This window comes from Hemiscyllium ocellatum, unplaced genomic scaffold, assembly GCF_020745735.1.
Source record: "Hemiscyllium ocellatum isolate sHemOce1 unplaced genomic scaffold, sHemOce1.pat.X.cur. scaffold_2834_pat_ctg1, whole genome shotgun sequence".
NCBI classification, from domain to species: Eukaryota; Metazoa; Chordata; class Chondrichthyes; order Orectolobiformes; family Hemiscylliidae; genus Hemiscyllium; species Hemiscyllium ocellatum.
In genome coordinates, this window is record NW_026868221.1 from 1 (window position 1) to 20,000 (window position 20,000).

At 59.2% G+C, this 20,000-nt stretch overlaps 1 protein-coding gene across 1 annotated transcript in view; it reads left to right on the top strand.

Annotated features, from left to right (window-relative positions):
- Positions 1-504: 504 nt before the first annotated feature.
- LOC132812583 (kinesin heavy chain-like) overlaps positions 505-20,000 on the top strand; it is a gene marked incomplete at both ends in the record, with an annotated part of 63,369 nt that continues 43,873 nt past the window's right edge. Inside the window, 10 exons of the mRNA XM_060822973.1 lie at positions 505-592; positions 1,945-2,018; positions 3,580-3,684; positions 3,838-3,886; positions 6,155-6,210; positions 7,016-7,103; positions 12,841-12,965; positions 14,416-14,520; positions 15,133-15,281; positions 15,809-15,957. Of these exons, the coding sequence (XP_060678956.1) occupies positions 505-592; positions 1,945-2,018; positions 3,580-3,684; positions 3,838-3,886; positions 6,155-6,210; positions 7,016-7,103; positions 12,841-12,965; positions 14,416-14,520; positions 15,133-15,281; positions 15,809-15,957 (988 nt within the window). The remainder of the gene's footprint in view (positions 593-1,944; positions 2,019-3,579; positions 3,685-3,837; positions 3,887-6,154; positions 6,211-7,015; positions 7,104-12,840; positions 12,966-14,415; positions 14,521-15,132; positions 15,282-15,808; positions 15,958-20,000) is intronic.

Below are 20,000 nucleotides of genomic sequence, written 5' to 3' on the forward strand. Positions count from 1 at the left end.
TTTCTCTCTCCTTGTCAATCTTTCTCTCTCTCTCTCTCTCTATCTCTTTCTCTCTCTCTCTGTCTCCTTCTCTCTCTCTCATCCAATTATCCTTTTGTCTCTTCCTCTTTCTTTTCTTCCTCTCTCACACGCTCTCCCTTTCCCTATCTCTCTTCCTCTCCCTGCCTCTCACTGTCTCTTTCTCTCTATCTCTCTTCCCCCACTCTCTCTCTGTCTCTCTCCCCACTCTACCTTCACTCCCCTTCCCCTCTCCCTCTCACTCCCTCTCCAACACTCTCCCTCCCTCACACTCCCGTCTTCCCCTCTTCTCTTCCCCCCCCCACCCACCTCTACCTCTCTCTCTCCCCTTGCTCCCTCACACCTCCTCCCTCCCTCTGTCCCCCTCTCCCCTCCCACCCTCTCCTCCTCCTCCCCTCTCTTTCCACTCCCCTGCCACCCCACCTCCCCTCCCCTCTCCACCTCCCCCCCCCCGCGTCCCCTCCCGGCTCTGTTGCCCCTCCCCAGGGTAAACCGTACGTCTTTGACAGAGCTTTTCCAAGCAACAGCACACAAGACCAAGTCTACAACGCGTGTGCCAGGCAGATCGTCCGCGGTAAGGCCCCCCCCCCCCCACTCTCTCGACCCACCCCCTACCAACCCCTCCTTGGCATCTACGGCCTCTGTCCCTTCCCCATCGTAGGCCAGCGTGAGGAGGGCAGAGGGTGGGGGACACCTGGTGAGAATGGGAACGGGTGATTCCTGCCCGCCAACAATCCCATGCTGGGGTGATAGGTGGGTGTGGAGGGGCCGAAGGGCTCATCGGGAGAGACGACAGAACGCTCCCACCGGCCAGGGGGCGCTCCGCCGGCCGTCTGACGTGTCTGAAAAGCGACACAGCCGCACAGCACGATCCCACAGGGCAGCGAAGGGGTTGGAGGACACTTTAGGTCCAAGTGGGATCGCTCAGGGGATATCGGTGGGACGCAGCGGCCGCTCCCTCAGCACTGACCCTCCCACAGCACCCGCTCCCTCAGCACTGACCCCACCCCACAGCACCCGCTCCCTCAGCACTGACCCCACCCCACTGCACCCGCTCCCTCAGCACTGACCCTCCCACAGCACCCGCTCCCTCAGCACTGACCCTCCCACAGCGCCCGCTCCCTCAGCACTGACCCTCCCACAGCACCCACTCCCTCAGCACTGACCCCACCCCACAGCACCCGCTCCCTCAGCACTGACCCCACCCCACTGCACCCGCTCCCTCAGCACTGACCCTCCCACAGCACCCACTCCCTCAGCACTGACCCCACCCCACAGCACCCGCTCCCTCAGCACTGACCCTCCCACAGCACCCGCTCCCTCAGCACTGACCCCACCCCACTGCACCCGCTCCCTCAGCACTGACCCTCCCACAGCACCCGCTCCCTCAGCACTGACCCTCCCACAGCGCCCGCTCCCTCAGCACTGACCCTCCCACAGCACCCACTCCCTCAGCACTGACCCCACCCCACAGCACCCGCTCCCTCAGCACTGACCCCACCCCACTGCACCCGCTCCCTCAGCACTGACCCTCCCACAGCACCCGCTCCCTCAGCACTGACCCTCCCACAGCGCCCGCTCCCTCAGCACTGACCCTCCCACAGCGCCCACTCCCTCAGCACTGACCCCACCCCACTGCACCCGCTCCCTCAGCACTGACCCTCCCACAGCACCCGCTCCCTCAGCACTGACCCCACCCCACTGCACCCGCTCCCTCAGCACTGACCCTCCCACGGCACCCATTCCCTCAGCACTGACCCTTCCACAGCACTGACCCTCCCACAGCACCCACTCCCTCAGCAGTGACCCTCCCACAGCGCCCACTCCCTCAGTACTGACCCTCCCTCAGCACTGACCCTCCCACAGCACTGACCCTCCCCTCCCTCCCTGCCATCTCTCAGCCTCCTGCTCTCTCTGTTCCCACAGACGTCCTGGGGGGCTACAACGGAACCATCTTCGCTTACGGCCAGACGTCCTCTGGGAAGACCCACACGATGGAGGTAAGATGGAGGTCTCCTGCCTCCCTCCGTGCGGGTGTCTGGGATTGGAGCGGGGTGGTGGGGGGCGGGGGGAATGAGGAAGCGGGGGGTGGGTTCGGTGGGTCCCCTTTCTCCTGCTCCGTCAGTCAGAGCCTCCTCCGTAACCCCACACCCCGTAACCCCTCACCCCCGTAACCCCTCACCCCTACACCCCCGTAACCCCTCACCCCATAACCCCTCACCCCGTAACCCCACACCCCGTAACCCCTCACCCCCACATCCCCGTAACCCCTCACCCCCACACCCCCGTAACCCCTCACTCCCGTAACCCCTCACCCCCACACCCCCGTAACCCCTCACCCCCGTAGCCCCTCACCCCCACACCCCGTAACCCCCGTAACCCCCGTAACCCCTCACCCCGTAACCCCTCACCCACGTAACCCCTCACCCCGTAACCCCTCACCCCCACACCCCCGTAACTCCTCACCCCCACACCCCCGTAACCCCTCATCCCCGTAACCCCTCACCCCCACACCCCCGTAACCCCTCACCCCTTAACCTCACACCCCGTAACCCCTCACTCCCGTAACCCCTCACCCCTCACCCCCGTAACCCCTCACCCCCGTAACCCCTCACCCCCACACCCCGTAACCCCCGTAACCCCTCACCCCGTAACCCCTCACCCCCGTAACCCCTCACCCCCGTAACCCCACACCCCGTAACCCCCGTAACCCCACACCCCCGTAACCCCACACCCCCGTAACCCCTCACCCCCGGAACCCCTCACCCCCGGAACCCCTCACCCCCGTAACCCCGCCCCCCGTAACCCCTCACCCCTGTGACCCCTCACCCCCGTAACCCCTCACCCCCATAACCCGGCACCCCCTATTCCCTCAGTAACCAGCCCCTAACCCACCTGGACACCTCCACTCAACCTGACCCCGTCAACACACACTCACACACACACACTCACACACACTCTCACACACATTCACACACACACACACACACTCTCACACACATTCACACACACACACACACACACACACACACTCACACACACACACACTCACACACACACTCACACACACACTCACACACTCACACACACACACACACACACACACTCACACACTCACACTCACACTCACACACACACACACACACACTCACTTACACACACTCACACAGACTCACACAGACTCACACTTACACTCACACACACTCAAACACACACACTCACACTTACACATCCACACACTTTCACACACACATACACTCCCTCAGCACTGACCCTCCCACAGCACCCGCTCCCTCAGCACTGACCCTCCCACAGCACCCACTCCCTCAGCGCTGACCCTCCCACAGCACCCGCTCCCTCAGCACTGACCCTCCCACAGCACCCACTCCCTCAGCACTGACCCTCCCACAGCCCCCACTCCCTCAGCACTGACCCTCCCACAGCACCCACTCCCTCAGCACTGACCCTCCCACAGCCCCCACTCCCTCAGCGCTGACCCTCCCCGAGCTGTTGCTTGTTGGGTTGAGAAAGGGGGATAAATCCTTGATTATTCTCTTGCAGGGGGTCCTCCATGACACCCACCTGATGGGGATCATTCCCAGAATTGCACATGACATCTTCAACCACATTTACTCCATGGACGAGAACCTGGAGTTCCACATCAAGGTGGGGGAGACGGATTACTCCCTGGGGTTTTGGCGGGGTGGGGGGGGGGGGGGGGGTGCTGGGGGGAGGGGGGAGGGCCGGGTGATCGCGGGCAGTACGCTCCTCCAACTGCCCACCCAGTCACACTCCCACCTTCCCTTTCCATCTTCGCAGGTCTCCTATTTCGAAATCTACATGGATAAAATCCGAGATCTCTTGGACGGTGAGTCGTCGCGTTGCCACTCGGCGTTCGGGAGTCCATTCATTAGCCCCTCAGCGGATTTACCGGCCCCTCCCCTCCCCTCTCGGTCCCCCACCCTTTCACAAGGCCAGGTTCCCGGTGAACCTGTTTCCCATCAGACCCTGCTCGCTCCATCCCCTTGCTCCCCCCCAACCTGCCCCTCAATTCCCAATCCCCTGAAAATCCACCCTCACCCCCTTCCCGGTGTATTAGGTCGAAGGTGAGGATGTTCGCCTGTCACTGCACAGCACTCAGCACCACCTGCCCATACCTCAGGTACTGGAGCACACCGTGTCCAACCGCAGCCAGATTTGGACAATATCCAAACTTGGGCAGACAAGTGGCGACAAGTACCATACAAACGCCCAGCTACCACCATCACTCGTTAGAGACAGTCTAACCATCGTCCCCTTGATGTTCGATGGCGTTACCGTCACTGAATCCCCCCTCCCCCACTATCAACATCCTGGGGGTTACCGTCTCCAACGAGAGAGAGAGAATCTAACCATCGCCCCCTTGACGTTCAATGGTGTTACCGTCACTGAATCCCCCTTCCCCCCACTATCAACATCCTGGGGGTTACTGTCTCCAACGAGAGAGAGAGAGAGAATCTAACCATCGCCCCCTTGATGTTCAATGGCGTTACCGTCACTGAATCCCCCTTCCCCACCACTATCAACATCCTGGGGGTTACCGTCTCCAACGAAAGAGAGAATCTAACCATCACCCCCTTGACGTTCAATGGTGTTACCGTCACTGAATCCCCCTTCACCCCCACTATCAACATCCTGGGGGTTACCGTCTCCAACTAGAGAGAGAGAGAATCTAACCATCGCCCCCTTGACGTTCAATGGCGTTACCATCACTGAATCCCCCTCCCCCCCCACTATCAACATCCTGGGGGTTACCGTCTCCAACGAGAGAGAGAGAGAATCTAACCATCGCCCCCTTGACGTTCAATGGCGTTACCGTCACTGAATCCCCCTTCCCCCCACTATCAACATCCTGGGGGTTACCGTCTCCAACGAGAGAGAGAGAGAGAGAGAGAATCTAACCATCGCCCCTTGACGTTCAATGGCGTTACCGTCACTGAATCCCCTTTCCCCACCACTATCAACATCCTGGGGGTTACCGTCTCCAACGAGAGAGAGAATCTAACCATCACCCCCTTGACGTTCAATGGTGTTACCGTCACTGAATCCCCCTCCCTCCCCCCACTATCAACATCCTGGGGGTTACCGTCTCCAACGAGCGAGAGAGAGAGAATCTAACCATCGCCCCCTTGACGTTCAATGGTGTTACCGTCACTGAATCCCCCTTCCCCCCCACTATCAACATCCTGGGGGTTACCGTCTCCAACGAGAGAGAGAGAGAGAATCTAACCATTGCCCCCTTGATGTTCAATGGTGTTACCGTCACTGAATCCCCTTCCCACCCACTATCAATATCCTGGGGGTTACCGTCTCCAACGAGAGAGAGAGAGAGAATCTAACCATCGCCCCCTTGACGTTCAATGGTGTTCCTGTCACTGAATCCCCCTCCCCCCCCACTATCAACATCCTGGGGGTTACCGTCTCCAACGAGAGAGAGAGAGAGAGAGAGAATCTAACCATCGCCCCCATGACGTTCAATGGTGTTACCGTCACTGAATCCCCCTCCCCCCACTATCAACATCCTGGGGGTTACCGTCTCCAACGAGAGAGAGAGAGAATCTAACCATCGCCCCCTTGACGTTCAATGGCATTACCGTCACTGAATCCCCCTCCCCCCCCACTATCAACATCCTGGGGGTTCCCATTGAGCAGAAACTGAACTGGGACCCAGCCCCATATCAATCCTGTGGCTCCTGGAGCAGGTCAGAGGCCGGGAATCCTGCAGCGAGTGACTCCCCTCCTCACTCCCTCCCTCCCTCCCCCCCCCGAAACCTGTCCCACCATCGACAAGGCACGGGTCAGGAGGGTGGGGGATCACTCGCTCAGACGGGGGAGGGGAGGGCTGGCTCCCCCACACCCACTCGAACAGCTCCACACCGTCTGGGTGGGTGGGGGAGGGGACAGAGTTTCTCAGACACTTCCCACCCTTCCGAGGGGTCAGCACGGGATCCGTTCCCTCCGCACCATCCAGAGCACCCCATCCTCACCTCACCCCCACCCCTCTGCAACACACCCCCTCCCACCCTCCCCACCGGCACTCTGGTGCGCGAGAGCGTGGTCCGACGCCCCTGTAATTCTCGGTTCCCTCCCTTTCCAGTCGCCAAGACGAACCTTTCCGTTCATGAGGACAAGAACAGGGTCCCTTTTGTCAAGGTGAGAGGGGAGGGACTTTACACCCAAACTCTGCACTGACCCTCACAGTCTCTGATGTGGGGTGGGGGTGGGGGGAGCGGTGTAGAGGGAGCTTTACCCTGTATCTAACCCCCATTCCTGGGAGTGGGGGGCGGTGTAGAGGGAGCTTTACTCGGTATCTAACCCCCTGTCCCTGGGAGTGGGGGACAGTGTAGAGGGAGCTTTACTCTGTATCTAACCCCCTGTCCCTGGGAGTGGGGGGCGGTGTAGAGGGAGCTGTACTCTGTTTCTAACCCCCTGTCCCTGGGAGTGTTTGATGGGGGGATGGTGTAGAGGGAGCTGTGCTCTGTACCTAACCCCCTGTCCCTGGGAGTGTTTGATGGGGGGATGGTGTAGAGGGAGCTGTACTCTGTATCTCACTCCCTGTCCCTGGGAGTGGGGGGACGGTGTAGAGGGAGCTGTGCTCTGTATCTCACTCCCTGTACCTGGGAGTGGGGGGACGGTGTAGAGGGAGCTTTACTCTGTATCTAACCCGCTGTCCCTGGGAGTGGGGGGACGGTGTAGAGGGAGCTGTGCTCTGTATCTAACCCCCTGTCCCTGGGAGTGGGGGGACGGTGTAGAGGGAGCTGTGCTCTGTATCTAACCCCCTGTCCCTGGGAGTGGGGGGACGGTGTAGAGGGAGCTGTGCTCTGTACCTAACCCCCTGTCCCTGGGAGTGGGGGACGGTGTAGAGGGAGCTGTGCTCTCTCCCGGACCCCGTGCTGTTCCCTGGGAGTGTTTGGGAATTGTGGAGTGCTGACCAGGGGTGTATCCCGTTGCGTTCCAGGGCTGCACCGAACGGTTTGTCTCCAGTCCGGAGGAAGTGATGGACGTGATTGACGAGGGGAAATGTAACCGTCACGTCGCTGTGACAAGTAGGTACCTGACCCTGGGCCCTGAGGGGATACCTGACTGGGGCAGGGTAAGCTGAAGGAACCCTCCCCCCCACCCCCCCACCGAGAAGGGGGAGGGCTGGGGAGGGGAGTGCCGAGGGTGGGGGGAAACGCAAGAGGGTGACCTCAGATTACAACAGGATCTGGACCAGATGGGCCAGTGGGCTGACGATGGAGTTTAATTCAGATTAATGGAAATTAATCCCCAGGGGACTGAGGTGGGGTGGGGGGGGGGGGGGAATGGAGACTGAGAAGGAAAGTCAGGGACAGTGGAAGAGCGAAGGAACTGGGGATAATTTACAGGGATGAATAAGGAGGAGGAAGGGGGTAGAACATAGAAGAGTACGGCACAGAACAGGCCCTTCGCCCCACGATGTTGGGGCCGGGGTTTAATCCTAACGTAAAATAACTCAACCTACGCCCCCCCTCGACTCGCTGCCCTCCATGTGCAGGTCCAGCAGTCGCTTAAGCGTCCCCAGTGACCCTGCTCCCACCATCGTCGCTGGCAACGCCTTCCAGTCATTCCCAACTCTCTGGGTGTAGAACCTACCTCTGACCTCTCCTCTCAACCTTTCCCCCAATACCTTCAAACTACGACCCTTCGTACCAGACCGCCCTGCCCTGGGGAAAGGTGTCTGGCCATTGGCTCTAGCCCTGCCTCTCGTTATCGTATACACCTCGATCAGGATCTCCTCTCTTCCTCCCACTGCTCAGGGAGAGAGATCTGAGCTTATTCAACCTCTCTCCATAAGGCAAGCCCTCCAAATCCAGGCAGCATCCTGGTAAACCTACTCTCCAAAGCCTCTGTAACTTTCCTACAGTAGGGCGACCAGAACGGGACGCGATATTCCAAGTGCGGTCTCACCGGGGGCTTGGAGAGCTGCAGCAAAACCTCGCGGCTCTTAGACTCAATCCTCCCCGTTAATGAAAGCCGTATGCTTTCTTAACAACCCCATCCACTTGGGTGGCAACTTTGAGGGATCTGTGTACTTGAACGCTCAGATTATTGACCAGGAAGGTGAAAAATAACGAGATGAGCTAGTAATATAGAAGGGGAATGGAAAAGCTTTCTCTAAGAGAGAGAGAGAGACAACAGCGGACATTGGAACTCTGCGACAGGAGAATGGAGAATTGCAGGTGACCCCAGAATTGGAGGTGTAGTGGACAGCGAAGAGGGTTCCCTCAGATTACAACAGGATCTGGACCAGATGGGCCAATGGGCTGAGAAGTGGCAGATGGAGTTTAATTCAGATCAATGCGAGGGGCTGCATTTTGGGAAAGCAAATCTTAGCAGGACTTACACACTTAACGGTAAGGTCCTGGGGGAGTGTTGGTGAACACAGAGACCTTGGAGTGCAGGTTCATAGCTCCCTGAAAGTGGAGTCGCAGGTGGATAGGATAGTGAAGGAGGGGTTTGGTATGCTTCCCTTTATTGGTCAGAGTATTGAGTACAGGAGTTGGGAGGGTCACGTTGCGGCCGTACAGGACATTGGTTAGGGGGCCCCTGTTGGAATATTGTGTTCAATCCCGGTCTCCCTGCTACAGGAAGGATGTTGTGGGAGGGGTTCGGAAAAGATTGACAAGGATGTTGGAGGGTTTGAGCTACAGGGAGGGGCTGGACAAGCTGGGGCTGTTTTCCCTGGAGCGTCGGAGACTGAGGGGGTGACCTTATAGAGGTTTATAACATCACGGGGGTGGGGTAAATAGACAAGGTCTTTTCCCCCCTGGGGTGGGGGGAGTCCAGAACTAGAGGGGCATAGGTTTAGGGTGAGAGGGGAAAGATATAAAAGAGACCTAAGGGGCAACGTTTTCACACAGAGGGTGGTACGTGTGTGGAATGAGCTGCCAGAGGATGTGGTGGAGGCTGGTACAATGACAACATTTAAGAGGCATTTGGATGGGTATATGAACAGGAAGGGTTTGGAGGGATATGGGCCGGGTGCTGGCAGGTGGGACTAGATTGGGTTGGGATATCTGGGTCAGCATGGACGGGTTGGGCCGAAGGGTCTGTTTCCGTGCTGTCCATCTCTGTGAGTCTATGTAGGAATGGGATAGCTAAGAAATGACAGAGGAGGAGCTGAATAGGTAATCTGCTCAGGCAGAGGTGAGCGGGGGGGGGGGGAACACAGTGTGAGGGACTGTGAGGGTCCGCACTTGGCAGGGGGAGCACAGAGGCAGGGGCGAGACGCTGAAACTGGGGAAAGGGGGTCGGAAATCGGAAACGCAGAGGGACCTGGGAGTCCCTCTTTGGCTCCCGGGTCTGAGGAGGGACGTGCTGATTTCGGACGAGGTACATGCGACAGATCCCGGTGAGGATGGGTGCGTCCCAGGAGGGGGGTATGGAGGACTCTGGGTGAGGAGTCAATGGAGTTTTAGGAGGATGAAGGGGGAAGCTGACCGAAAGGTACCCAACACCGAGGGGCCAGGATACAGTGGGCATGCAGGAGATGATTCAGGGGAGACTGGGCCACGAGGTCACAGCCTCAGGGTGACCCTTTAGGGGGGAGAGGAGGGGGGAATCTCGTCATCTGCAGAGCAGGGAGGCTGGGGGACTCCCTACAGCAGAGGGGCTGGGGAGAGCGGGTGGGCCGAGTGGTCTTATACACAACCTCACGGATAGTTTCCAATGCGTAGCCAAAGACATCAAGGATCTGTGGGCGCTCCGTGTGTGGGTATAACCGAGGGGAGACCGGGGAACCGTGCACGGTGCTCCGAGTGTGGGTCTGACCGAGGGGAGACCGGGGAACCGTGTACGGTGCTCCGAGTGTGGGTCTGACCGAGGGGAGACCGGGGAACTGTGCACGGTGCTCCGAGTGTGGGTCTGACCGAGGGGAGACCGGGGAACTGTGCACGGTGCTCCGAGTGTGGGTCTGACCGAGGGGAGACCGGGGAACCGTGCACGGTGCTCCAAGTGTGGGTATAACCGAGGGGAGACCGGGGAACTGTGCACGGTGCTCCGAGTGTGGGTCTGACCGAGGGGAGACCGGGGAACTGTGCACGGTGCTCCGAGTGTGGGTCTGACCGAGGGGAGACCGGGGAACTGTGCACGGTGCTCCGAGTGTGGGTCTGACCGAGGGGAGACCGGGGAACTGTGCACGGTGCTCCGAGTGTGGGTCTGACCGAGGGGAGACTGGGGAACTGTGCACGGTGCTCCGTGTGTGGGTATAACCGAGGGGAGACCGGGGAACTGTGCACGGTGCTCCGAGTGTGGGTCTGACCGAGGGGAGACCGGGGAACTGTGCACGGTGCTCCGAGTGTGGGTCTGACCGAGGGGAGATCGGGGAACTGTGCACGGTGCTCCGAGTGTGGGTATAACCGAGGGGAGATCGGGGAACTGTGCACGGTGCTCCGAGTGTGGGTCTGACCGAGGGGAGACCGGGGAACTGTGCACGGTGCTCCGAGTGTGGGTCTGACCGAGGGGAGACCGGGGAACTGTGCACGGTGCTCCGAGTGTGGGTCTGACCGAGGGGAGACCGGGGAACTGTGCACGGTGCTCCGAGTGTGGGTCTGACCGAGGGGAGACCGGGGAACTGTGCACGGTGCTCCGAGTGTGGGTCTGACCGAGGGGAGACCGGGGAACTGTGCACGGTGCTCCGAGTGTGGGTCTGACCGAGGGGAGACCGGGGAACTGTGCACGGTGCTCCGAGTGTGGGTCTGACCGAGGGGAGACCGGGGAACTGTGCACGGTGCTCCGAGTGTGGGTCTGACCGAGGGGAGACCGGGGAACTGTGCACGGTGCTCCGAGTGTGGGTCTGACCGAGGGGAGACCGGGGAACTGTGCACGGTGCTCCGAGTGACCGAGGGGAGACCGAGGAACTGTGCACGGTGCTCCGAGAGTGGGTATAACCGAGGGGAGACCGGGGAACTGTGCACGGTGCTCCGAGTGTGGGTCTGACCGAGGGGAGACCGGGAAACTGTGCACGGTGCTCCGAGTGTGGGTCTGACCGAGGGGAGACCGGGGAACTGTGCACGGTGCTCCGAGTGACCGAGGGGAGACCGAGGAACTGTGCACGGTGCTCCGAGAGTGGGTATAACCGAGGGGAGACCGGGGAACTGTGCACGGTGCTCCGAGTGTGGGTCTGACCGAGGGGAGACCGGGGAACTGTGCACGGTGCTCCGAGTGTGGGTCTGACCGAGGGGAGACCGGGGAACTGTGCACGGTGCTCCGAGTGTGGGTCTGACCGAGGGGAGACCGGGGAACTGTGCACGGTGCTCCGAGTGTGGGTCTGACCGAGGGGAGATCGGGGAACTGTGCACGGTGCTCCGAGTGTGGGTATAACCGAGGGGAGATCGGGGAACTGTGCACGGTGCTCCGAGTGTGGGTCTGACCGAGGGGAGACCGGGGAACTGTGCACGGTGCTCCGAGTGTGGGTCTGACCGAGGGAGACCGGGGAACTGTGCACGGTGCTCCGAGTGTGGGTCTGACCGAGGGGAGACCGGGGAACTGTGCACGGTGCTCCGAGTGTGGGTCTGACCGAGGGGAGACCGGGGAACTGTGCACGGTGCTCCGAGTGTGGGTCTGACCGAGGGGAGACCGGGGAACTGTGCACGGTGCTCCGAGTGTGGGTCTGACCGAGGGGAGACCGGGGAACTGTGCACGGTGCTCCGAGTGTGGGTCTGACCGAGGGGAGACCGGGGAACTGTGCACGGTGCTCCGAGTGTGGGTCTGACCGAGGGGAGACCGGGGAACTGTGCACGGTGCTCCGAGTGTGGGTCTGACCGAGGGGAGACCGGGGAACTGTGCACGGTGCTCCGAGTGACCGAGGGGAGACCGAGGAACTGTGCACGGTGCTCCGAGAGTGGGTATAACCGAGGGGAGACCGGGGAACTGTGCACGGTGCTCCGAGTGTGGGTCTGACCGAGGGGAGACCGGGAAACTGTGCACGGTGCTCCGAGTGTGGGTCTGACCGAGGGGAGACCGGGGAACTGTGCACGGTGCTCCGAGTGACCGAGGGGAGACCGAGGAACTGTGCACGGTGCTCCGAGAGTGGGTATAACCGAGGGGAGACCGGGGAACTGTGCACGGTGCTCCGAGTGTGGGTCTGACCGAGGGGAGACCGGGGAACTGTGCACGGTGCTCCGAGTGTGGGTCTGACCGAGGGAGACCGGGGAACTGTGCACGGTGCTCCGAGTGTGGGTCTGACCGAGGGGAGACCGGGGAACTGTGCACGGTGCTCCGAGTGACCGAGGGGAGACCGAGGAACTGTGCACGGTGCTCCGAGAGTGGGTATAACCGAGGGGAGACCGGGGAACTGTGCACGGTGCTCCGAGTGTGGGTCTGACCGAGGGGAGACCGGGGAACCGTGCACGGTGCTCCGAGTGTGGGTCTGACCGAGGGGAGATCGGGGAACTGTGCACGGTGCTCCGAGTGACCGAGGGGAGACCGGGGAACTGTGCACGGTGCTCCGAGTGACCGAGGGGAGACCGGGGAACTGTGCACGGTGCTCCGAGTGACCGAGGGGAGACCGGGGAACTGTGCACGGTGCTCCGAGTGACTGAGGGGAGACCGGGGAACTGTGCACGGTGCTCCGAGTGACTGAGGGGAGACCGGGGAACTGTGCACGGTGTGTGGAGGGATTGTTATCCCGGTTAAGAAGGTGGGATCTGAAGTTGTTAACGAAGACCCCGTTTTGTCTTCCCCACCCCCCAACTCCACCCGTCACGCCTCCCCCACCCCCCTGTACAATCTGCCCCCACCCCGGGGACCCTGTCGTTGCAGACATGAACGAACACAGCTCCCGCAGTCACAGTATCTTCCTGATTAACATTAAACAGGAGAACGTGGAGACTGAACAGAAACTCAGCGGCAAACTCTACCTGGTGGATCTTGCTGGAAGTGAGAAGGTATTGGGGAGGGGCCGGGGGGGGGGGTTGGAGGGGGGGACACTGGGGGAGGGGGTGGTGGGGGTTCGGACCCACCCTGTCCAGGGTATCTGCCCCTCCCCACGGTTTGGAGGCAGGGTGGGGCGGTATCGAAACACATCACACGTCAGGCTCCTCAGAACTGACCATCAGGGAGCGGGGGTCTGGGGCCCGAACTCCCCCTCTCCCTCACTCCCCCCTCACTCCCTCCCCCCTCACTCACTCCCCCCTCACTCACCTCCTCACACCCTCCCCCTCACTCTCCCTCACTCACTCCCACCTCACTCACTCCCTCCCCCTTCACTCTCCCTCCCTCTCCCTCACTCACTCCCCCCTCCCTCACTCCCTCCCTTTCACTCTCCCTCCCCCCTCCCTCACTCCCTCCCCTTCACTCTCCCTCCCCCTCCCTCACTCACTCCCCCCTCCCTCACTCCCTCCCTTTCACTCTCCCTCCCCCTCCTTCACTCACTCCCCCCCCATTCTCCCTCACTCACCCTCTCCTTCACTACCTTGCCCCTCTCTCACTCCCTCACTCACTCCCTCACCCTCTTCCCATCTCCCTGCCCCCCTTCACTCACTCCCCCTCTCCCTATCTCCCTCCCCCCTCCCCATCCGCCTCCCCCTCTCCCCATCTCCCACCCCCCCTCCCTCACTCACTCCCACACTCCCTCCCCCTCCCTCATTCACTCATTTCCCCCTCCTCATCTCTCTCCCCCCTCCCTCACTCACTCCCCCTCTCCCCATCTCCCTCCCCCTCTCCTTCACTCCCTCTCCCTCAATCTCGGGGGTGTGTGTGTGTGTGTGTTTGTGTGTGAGGGGGGGATGGGGAGCGGGGTGTGTGTGTGTGTGTGTGTGATGGGGAGCGGTGTGTGTGTGTGTGTATGTGTGTGTGTATGTGTGTGTATGTGTGTGATGGGGAGCGGTGTGTGTGTGTGTGTATGTGTGTGTGTGTGTATGTGTGTGATGGGGAGCGGTGTGTGTGTGTGTGTGGGGGGGTGTGTGTGTGTGTATGTGTGTGTGTGTGTGTGTGTGTATGTGTGTGATGGGGAGCGGTGTGTGTGTGTGTGTGGGGGTGTGTGTGTGTGTGTATGTGTGTGTGTGTGTGTGTGTATGTGTGTGATGGGGAGCGGTGTGTGTGTGTGTGTGGGGGGGTGTGTGTGTGTGTGTATGTGTGTGATGGGGAGCGGGGTGTGTGTGTGTGGGGGGGGGGATGGGGAGCGGTGTGTGTGTGTGTGTATGTGGGGTGTGTGTGTGTGTGATGGGGAGCGGGGTGTGTGTGTGTGTGTGGGGGGGGGTGTGTGTGTGTGTGTATGTGGGGTGGGGGGTGATGTTTGTGGGTCTGGTGGGTGGGGTGGAAGTGGGGAGTTGGAGGGAGGGTCTCTCTCCGTCTGGGGCACTATCTCACCGGGGTAACCACCCACCCCCTCCACAGGTCAGCAAGACGGGAGCTGAAGGGGCTGTGCTAGACGAGGCGAAGAACATCAACAAGTCTCTCTCCGCCCTGGGGAATGTCATCTCCGCCCTGGCTGAGGGAACGGTAAGGGTGTCCCTGTGCCTCTGACTCCTACCCCACACATCTCCCTCCCTCCCTCCCTCCATCACTGCGTCCGTCTGTCCACATCTCGCCGGTGGGGGGGAGGTTGGTGAACTCAGGGGGTGAACAGCCTCGAAGTTCAAAAGGGGATGGCCTCTCGTGTGTCTGAACGCTAGAGAATGTCCATCCAATGAGAGCACAGCGAAGAGGGGTTGGCGGAGGTGTTTCAACATCCTGGGGGTTACCGTCTCTGAATCCCCCTTCCCCCCCACTATCAACATCCTGGGGGTTATCCAACGAGAGAGAGAGAGAGAGAATCTAACCATCATCCCCTGGACGATGGAATTCTCTTGTTGGAGACGGTAACCCCCAGGATGTTGATAGTGGGGGGGAAGGGGGATTCAGTGACGGTAACGCCATTGAACATCAAGGGGGCGATGGTTAGATTCTCTCCCTCTCTCGTTGGAGACGGTAACCCCCAGGATGTTGATAGTGGGGGGGAAGGGGGATTCAGTGACGGTAACGCCATTGAACGTCAAGGGGGCGATGGTTAGATTCTCTCTCTCTTGTTGGAGAGGGTGATGAAGAATCACACACAATCTGGTTCATTTTCAGAAAACCCACGTTCCCTATCGAGACAGCAAGATGACCCGAATTCTCCAGGACTCTCTGGGTGGGAACTGCAGGACCACGATCGTCATCTGCTGCTCACCGTCCAGTTTCAATGATGCAGAGACCAAATCCACCCTCATGTTTGGCCAAAGGTGGGTAAGAGGTCATGGGCAATCTGCCAAGGTCACACCCGCTCCCTCAGCACTGACCCTCCCACAGCGCCCGCTCCCTCAGCACTGACCCTCCCTCAGCGCCCGCTCCCTCAGCACTGACCCTCCCACAGCGCCCGCTCCCTCAGCACTGACCTTCCCACAGCGCCCACTCCCTCAGCACTGACCCTCCCACAGCGCCCGCTCCCTCAGCACTGACCCTCCCACAGCGCCCGCTCCCTCAGCACTGACCCTCCCACAGCGCCCGCTCCCTCAGCACTGACCCTCCCACAGCGCCCGCTCCCTCAGCACTGACCCTCCCACAGTGCCCACTCCCTCAGCACTGACCCCCCCACAGCACTGACCCTCCCACAGCACCCACTCCCTCAGCACTGACCCTCCCACAGCACCCACTCCCTCAATACTGACCCTCCCTCAGCACCCGCTCCCTCAGCACCCGCTCCCTCAGCACTGACCCTCGGAGGATTGTGGAGGTGGCTGTGACCGTTTGACCTCTCCCCCCTGACCAGGGCAAAGACCATCAGGAACACGGTGTCGGTGAATCTGGAGCTGACCGCTGAGGAATGGAAGAAAAAGTACGAGAAGGAGAAGGAAAGGAACAGGATTCACCGGGAGACCATCCACCAACTGGAGACAGAACTGAACCGATGGAGGAACGGTGTGTGTATCCCCCCTTCCCCTTCCTATACCACCTCTCTGCATGGATCGGCCATGCCTAAAATGCCCCTTAACACACACACAGGCTCATAGAGCGTGGAAATGGACCCTTCGGCCCATCTCGTCCGTGCTGACCCAGATCTCCCTAACCTAACCCGGTCCCCATTCCCCCAGCACTCGGCCCCATCTCCCTCTAAACCCTTCCTGTTCCTGTCCCCCCATCCACCTTTTAAATGCTGTCATTGTACCAGCCCCCACCCACTTCCTCTGGCAGCTCCTCCCACCCACACACCACCCTCTGGGGGGAAAAAGTTGCCCCTCGGGTCCCTTTCCCCCCCGCTCTCACCTTAAACCTACCCCCCTCTAGTTCTGGATTCCCACACCCCAGGGAAAAGACCTTGTCTATTTACCCTATCCATGCCCCTCATGATCTTGTAACTAACACACACACGCATACAGACACACACACACACCCGCACACACACCCACACACACAGATACACAAACAGGTACAGACATAGATACACAGACACTCAGATACAGACGCGCACACTCCGTCTCTCTCATTCACATACACACACCTATCTGAACCACAGTCACTCCACACACACACACACACACACACACACACACACACACACACACACATACACACACAGGCACAGGCACAGATACAGAGAGAGAGAGAGAGAGAGCAGACACAGACACACACACAAACAGGTACAGACATATATACACAGACACTCAGATACAGACGCGCAGACTCACTCTCTCTCATTCACATACACACACCTATCTGAACAACACTCACTCCACACACACACACACACACACATACACACACCTATCTGAACAACACTCACTCCACACAGAGGCACAGACACAGATACAGACAGAGAGAGAGCAGATACAGACATACACACACACACTCAGATACACAAACAGGTACAGACATATATACACAGACACTCAGATACAGATGGGCACACTCTCTCTCATTCACATACACACACCTATCTGAACCACACTACCACACACACACACACACACACACACACACACACACACACACACACACAGACACACACACAGACACACACGATGCAGACAGGGGGTGTCTGGGTGAACAGTTCCATGGTCTCTGCTCCCAAGACCGGTTCAGTTGGCTCCTGCTAGTCTGTAGGGTTCTCCTCCACCCTCCTGTTCCCAGATGCTCCCCCAGTTTATAAAGGACAGGGGCTGGCTGGCTCACTCGTAAACCCTGAGTCAGAGGGACCTAGATGCTGGAGATCTCAGCCCAACACAACTGTAGGTGGAACTCAGCAGCATCTGTGGAGAGACAGAGAGAGAGACAGAGAGAGAGACAGAGAGAGAGAGAGAGAGAGAGAGAGAGACAGAGAGAGAGAGAGGGGGGGAAGGGAGAGAGAGGCAGAGAGAGAGGCAGAGAGGGAGAGAGACAGAGAGAGACAGAGAGAGAGAGAGACAGAGAGAGAGACAGAGACCGAGAGAGAGAGAGAGAGATAGAGAGGGATAGAGAGAGTCAGAGGGACAGAGACAGACAGACAGACAGAGACAGAGAGAGAGGGACAGAGAGAGAGAGAGAGAGAAAGAGACAGATAGAGAGAGAGAGACAGAGAGAGACAGACAGAGAAAGACAGACAGAGAGAGAGGGACAGAGAGAGAGAAAGACAGACAGACAGAGAGAAAGACAGAGACAGAGAGATAGAGAGAGTGGGACACAGAGAGAGAGAGAGACAGACAGACAGATAGAGAGACAGACAGACAGAGAGAGACAGACAGAGATAGAGACAGACAGACAGAGAGAGATAAAGAGAGTGGGACAGACAAAGAGAGAGAGGAAGAGAGAGAGCGAGCTCTAGATTGGATAAATAGCTGATGAGTTCACCTCCCCCCCACCAGTTGCTTGAGAACCCACCGCTCAGTCATTGTCGGACAAAAGACCATCGTTATTGAAGACTGGTCACCAGTCCATAGACCGCACCAAATCTCTTGCACCTGTGCTCAGCTCCTTGACTCCAGTTAGTCTGCGAACTGAACTTCAGGCAGCTGTGTAAACTGCGCTCGCCTTGAGCGTGCGGCTCCTCGCTTTTCCCAAACCCGCGCGCGGCAGAAATTTGAGTTTCGAATCCAGCTGCTCAGGAACAATAGCCTTTTCTTTAACAGGAAACTCAAAGAGAAGACGGGGTTTTCAGGTCATCGCAAGGATCAGCCCCTCCCAACCGTGTCTAACGCAGGTTTAACACTCCCAGTGAGCCACAGATTGTAGGACGTAGGACCATTCGGCCCATCCAGTCTGATATCCAGTGCCCCGTACCTCCTACAGTTAGACATCCTGACTTTGATTTGGTGCCTGTTTTGATTTACAGTGGCCGCGTGTCACTGAGTACCGTGTTTTGTGACAGACAGGGACGTACAGATCGCGGGGGGGGGGAGCTGAGACAGAGCGGGGGCAAGCAGGAGGCACCCAAGGGCAAGGTCAGCGCCGTGTGACGTTAGAGAGGCCCGTTTACCGGCCCTAACAGAGTCCGTGGGCGTGAGGTTGGCGTCCGTGAGGGGACGCCGTCCGTCCCAGCTCCCGTCGTGTTCCCTGGTCCTCCCCCTTTGGGAATAGCGGCCGGGTTTTCCCTCTCAGTCGCTGACGCCAACCCCCTTGTGTGTGCCTCACCCCTCTGCCGACCAGCTGGCTGGTTAGGATGGGAGGGCTGGGAACGATGGGACCAGCGAGCCTGGCGTCGGCGGTGGGTCAGTTGTAGGAAGCGATTCCGAAAGATCGGAGTTGCAGAGAGGCAAGGACAGATTGGGGGCAGTCGGGACAGCTCCGTGTGTGCGGGAAAGTGCGTCTCGGGTACTTGGTTGGGTTTTGAGAGGGGGTGAGCAGGAGGGCAGGGGTGGGGACGTTGGTCGCTCGGACTTTAGTGACGTCTTCATCCAAAGGCTCCACACGATGGATTCGTTCGCAGTTTGGACCCAAGGATAGCCTCGTGATCAGAGACAGAGGGTAACGGTGGAGGGTCATCGTTCAGACCGGCAGTGTACCACAGGGATTGGGGCTGAGTCCACTTTTGTTGTGGTGTCATAGAGGTGTACAGCACGGAAACAGACCCTTCGGCCCAACCCGTCCATGCCGACCCAGATATTCCCAACCCAATTTAGTCCCCACCTGCCCAGCACCCGGCCCATATCCCTCCAAACCCTTCCTGTTCATATCCCCATCCAAATGCCTCTTAAATGTTGTCATTGTACCAGCCCCCACCACATCCTCTGGCAGCTCATTCCATACACGTACCACCCTCTGTGTGGAAAAGTTGCCCCTTAGGTCTCTTTTATATCTTCCCCCTCTCACCCTAAACCTATGCCCCTCTAGTTCTGGACTCCCCCCACCCCAGGGGGGAAAAGACTTTGTCTATTTACCCTATCCACACCCCTCGTGATTTTATAAACCTCTTATAAGGTCACCCCTCAGTCTCTGACGCTCCAGGGAAAACAGCCCCAGCCTGTTCAGCCTCTCCCTGTAGCTCAGATCCTCCAACCCTCCAACATCCTTGTAAATCTTTTCCTGAACCCTTTCAAGTTTCGCAACGTCAATTGATCATTTACGTCAATGGTTTGGGTGAGGATATGGCAAGGATGGTTCCAGAGTTTGCAGGTGACAGCACGATGGGTGGGAGAGCCAGCAGTGAGGAAGGTTATCCAAGATTACGAAGAGATTCTGATCACTTGGGTCAGCGGGCCGAGGTGTGGCAGGTGGAGTTTAATTCGGGTAAACGCGAGGTAACGCATTTTGGTGAAAACCAACACGTGGGCAGGACTTACTCAGTTAACGATGGGGTCCTGGGGAGTGCTGGAGGACAGAGAGACCGAGGAGGTTCAGGGACATAATTCTTTGAAGTTTGCGTCACAGGTCGATGGGGGTGGGTGGTGGGTGGGTGAAGAAGGCGTTTAGCACGCTTGTCTTCGTTGCTCAGAACGTAGGGATGTCACGTTGGGGTTGTACAGGATGTTGGTGACGTCTCGTCTGGGTCA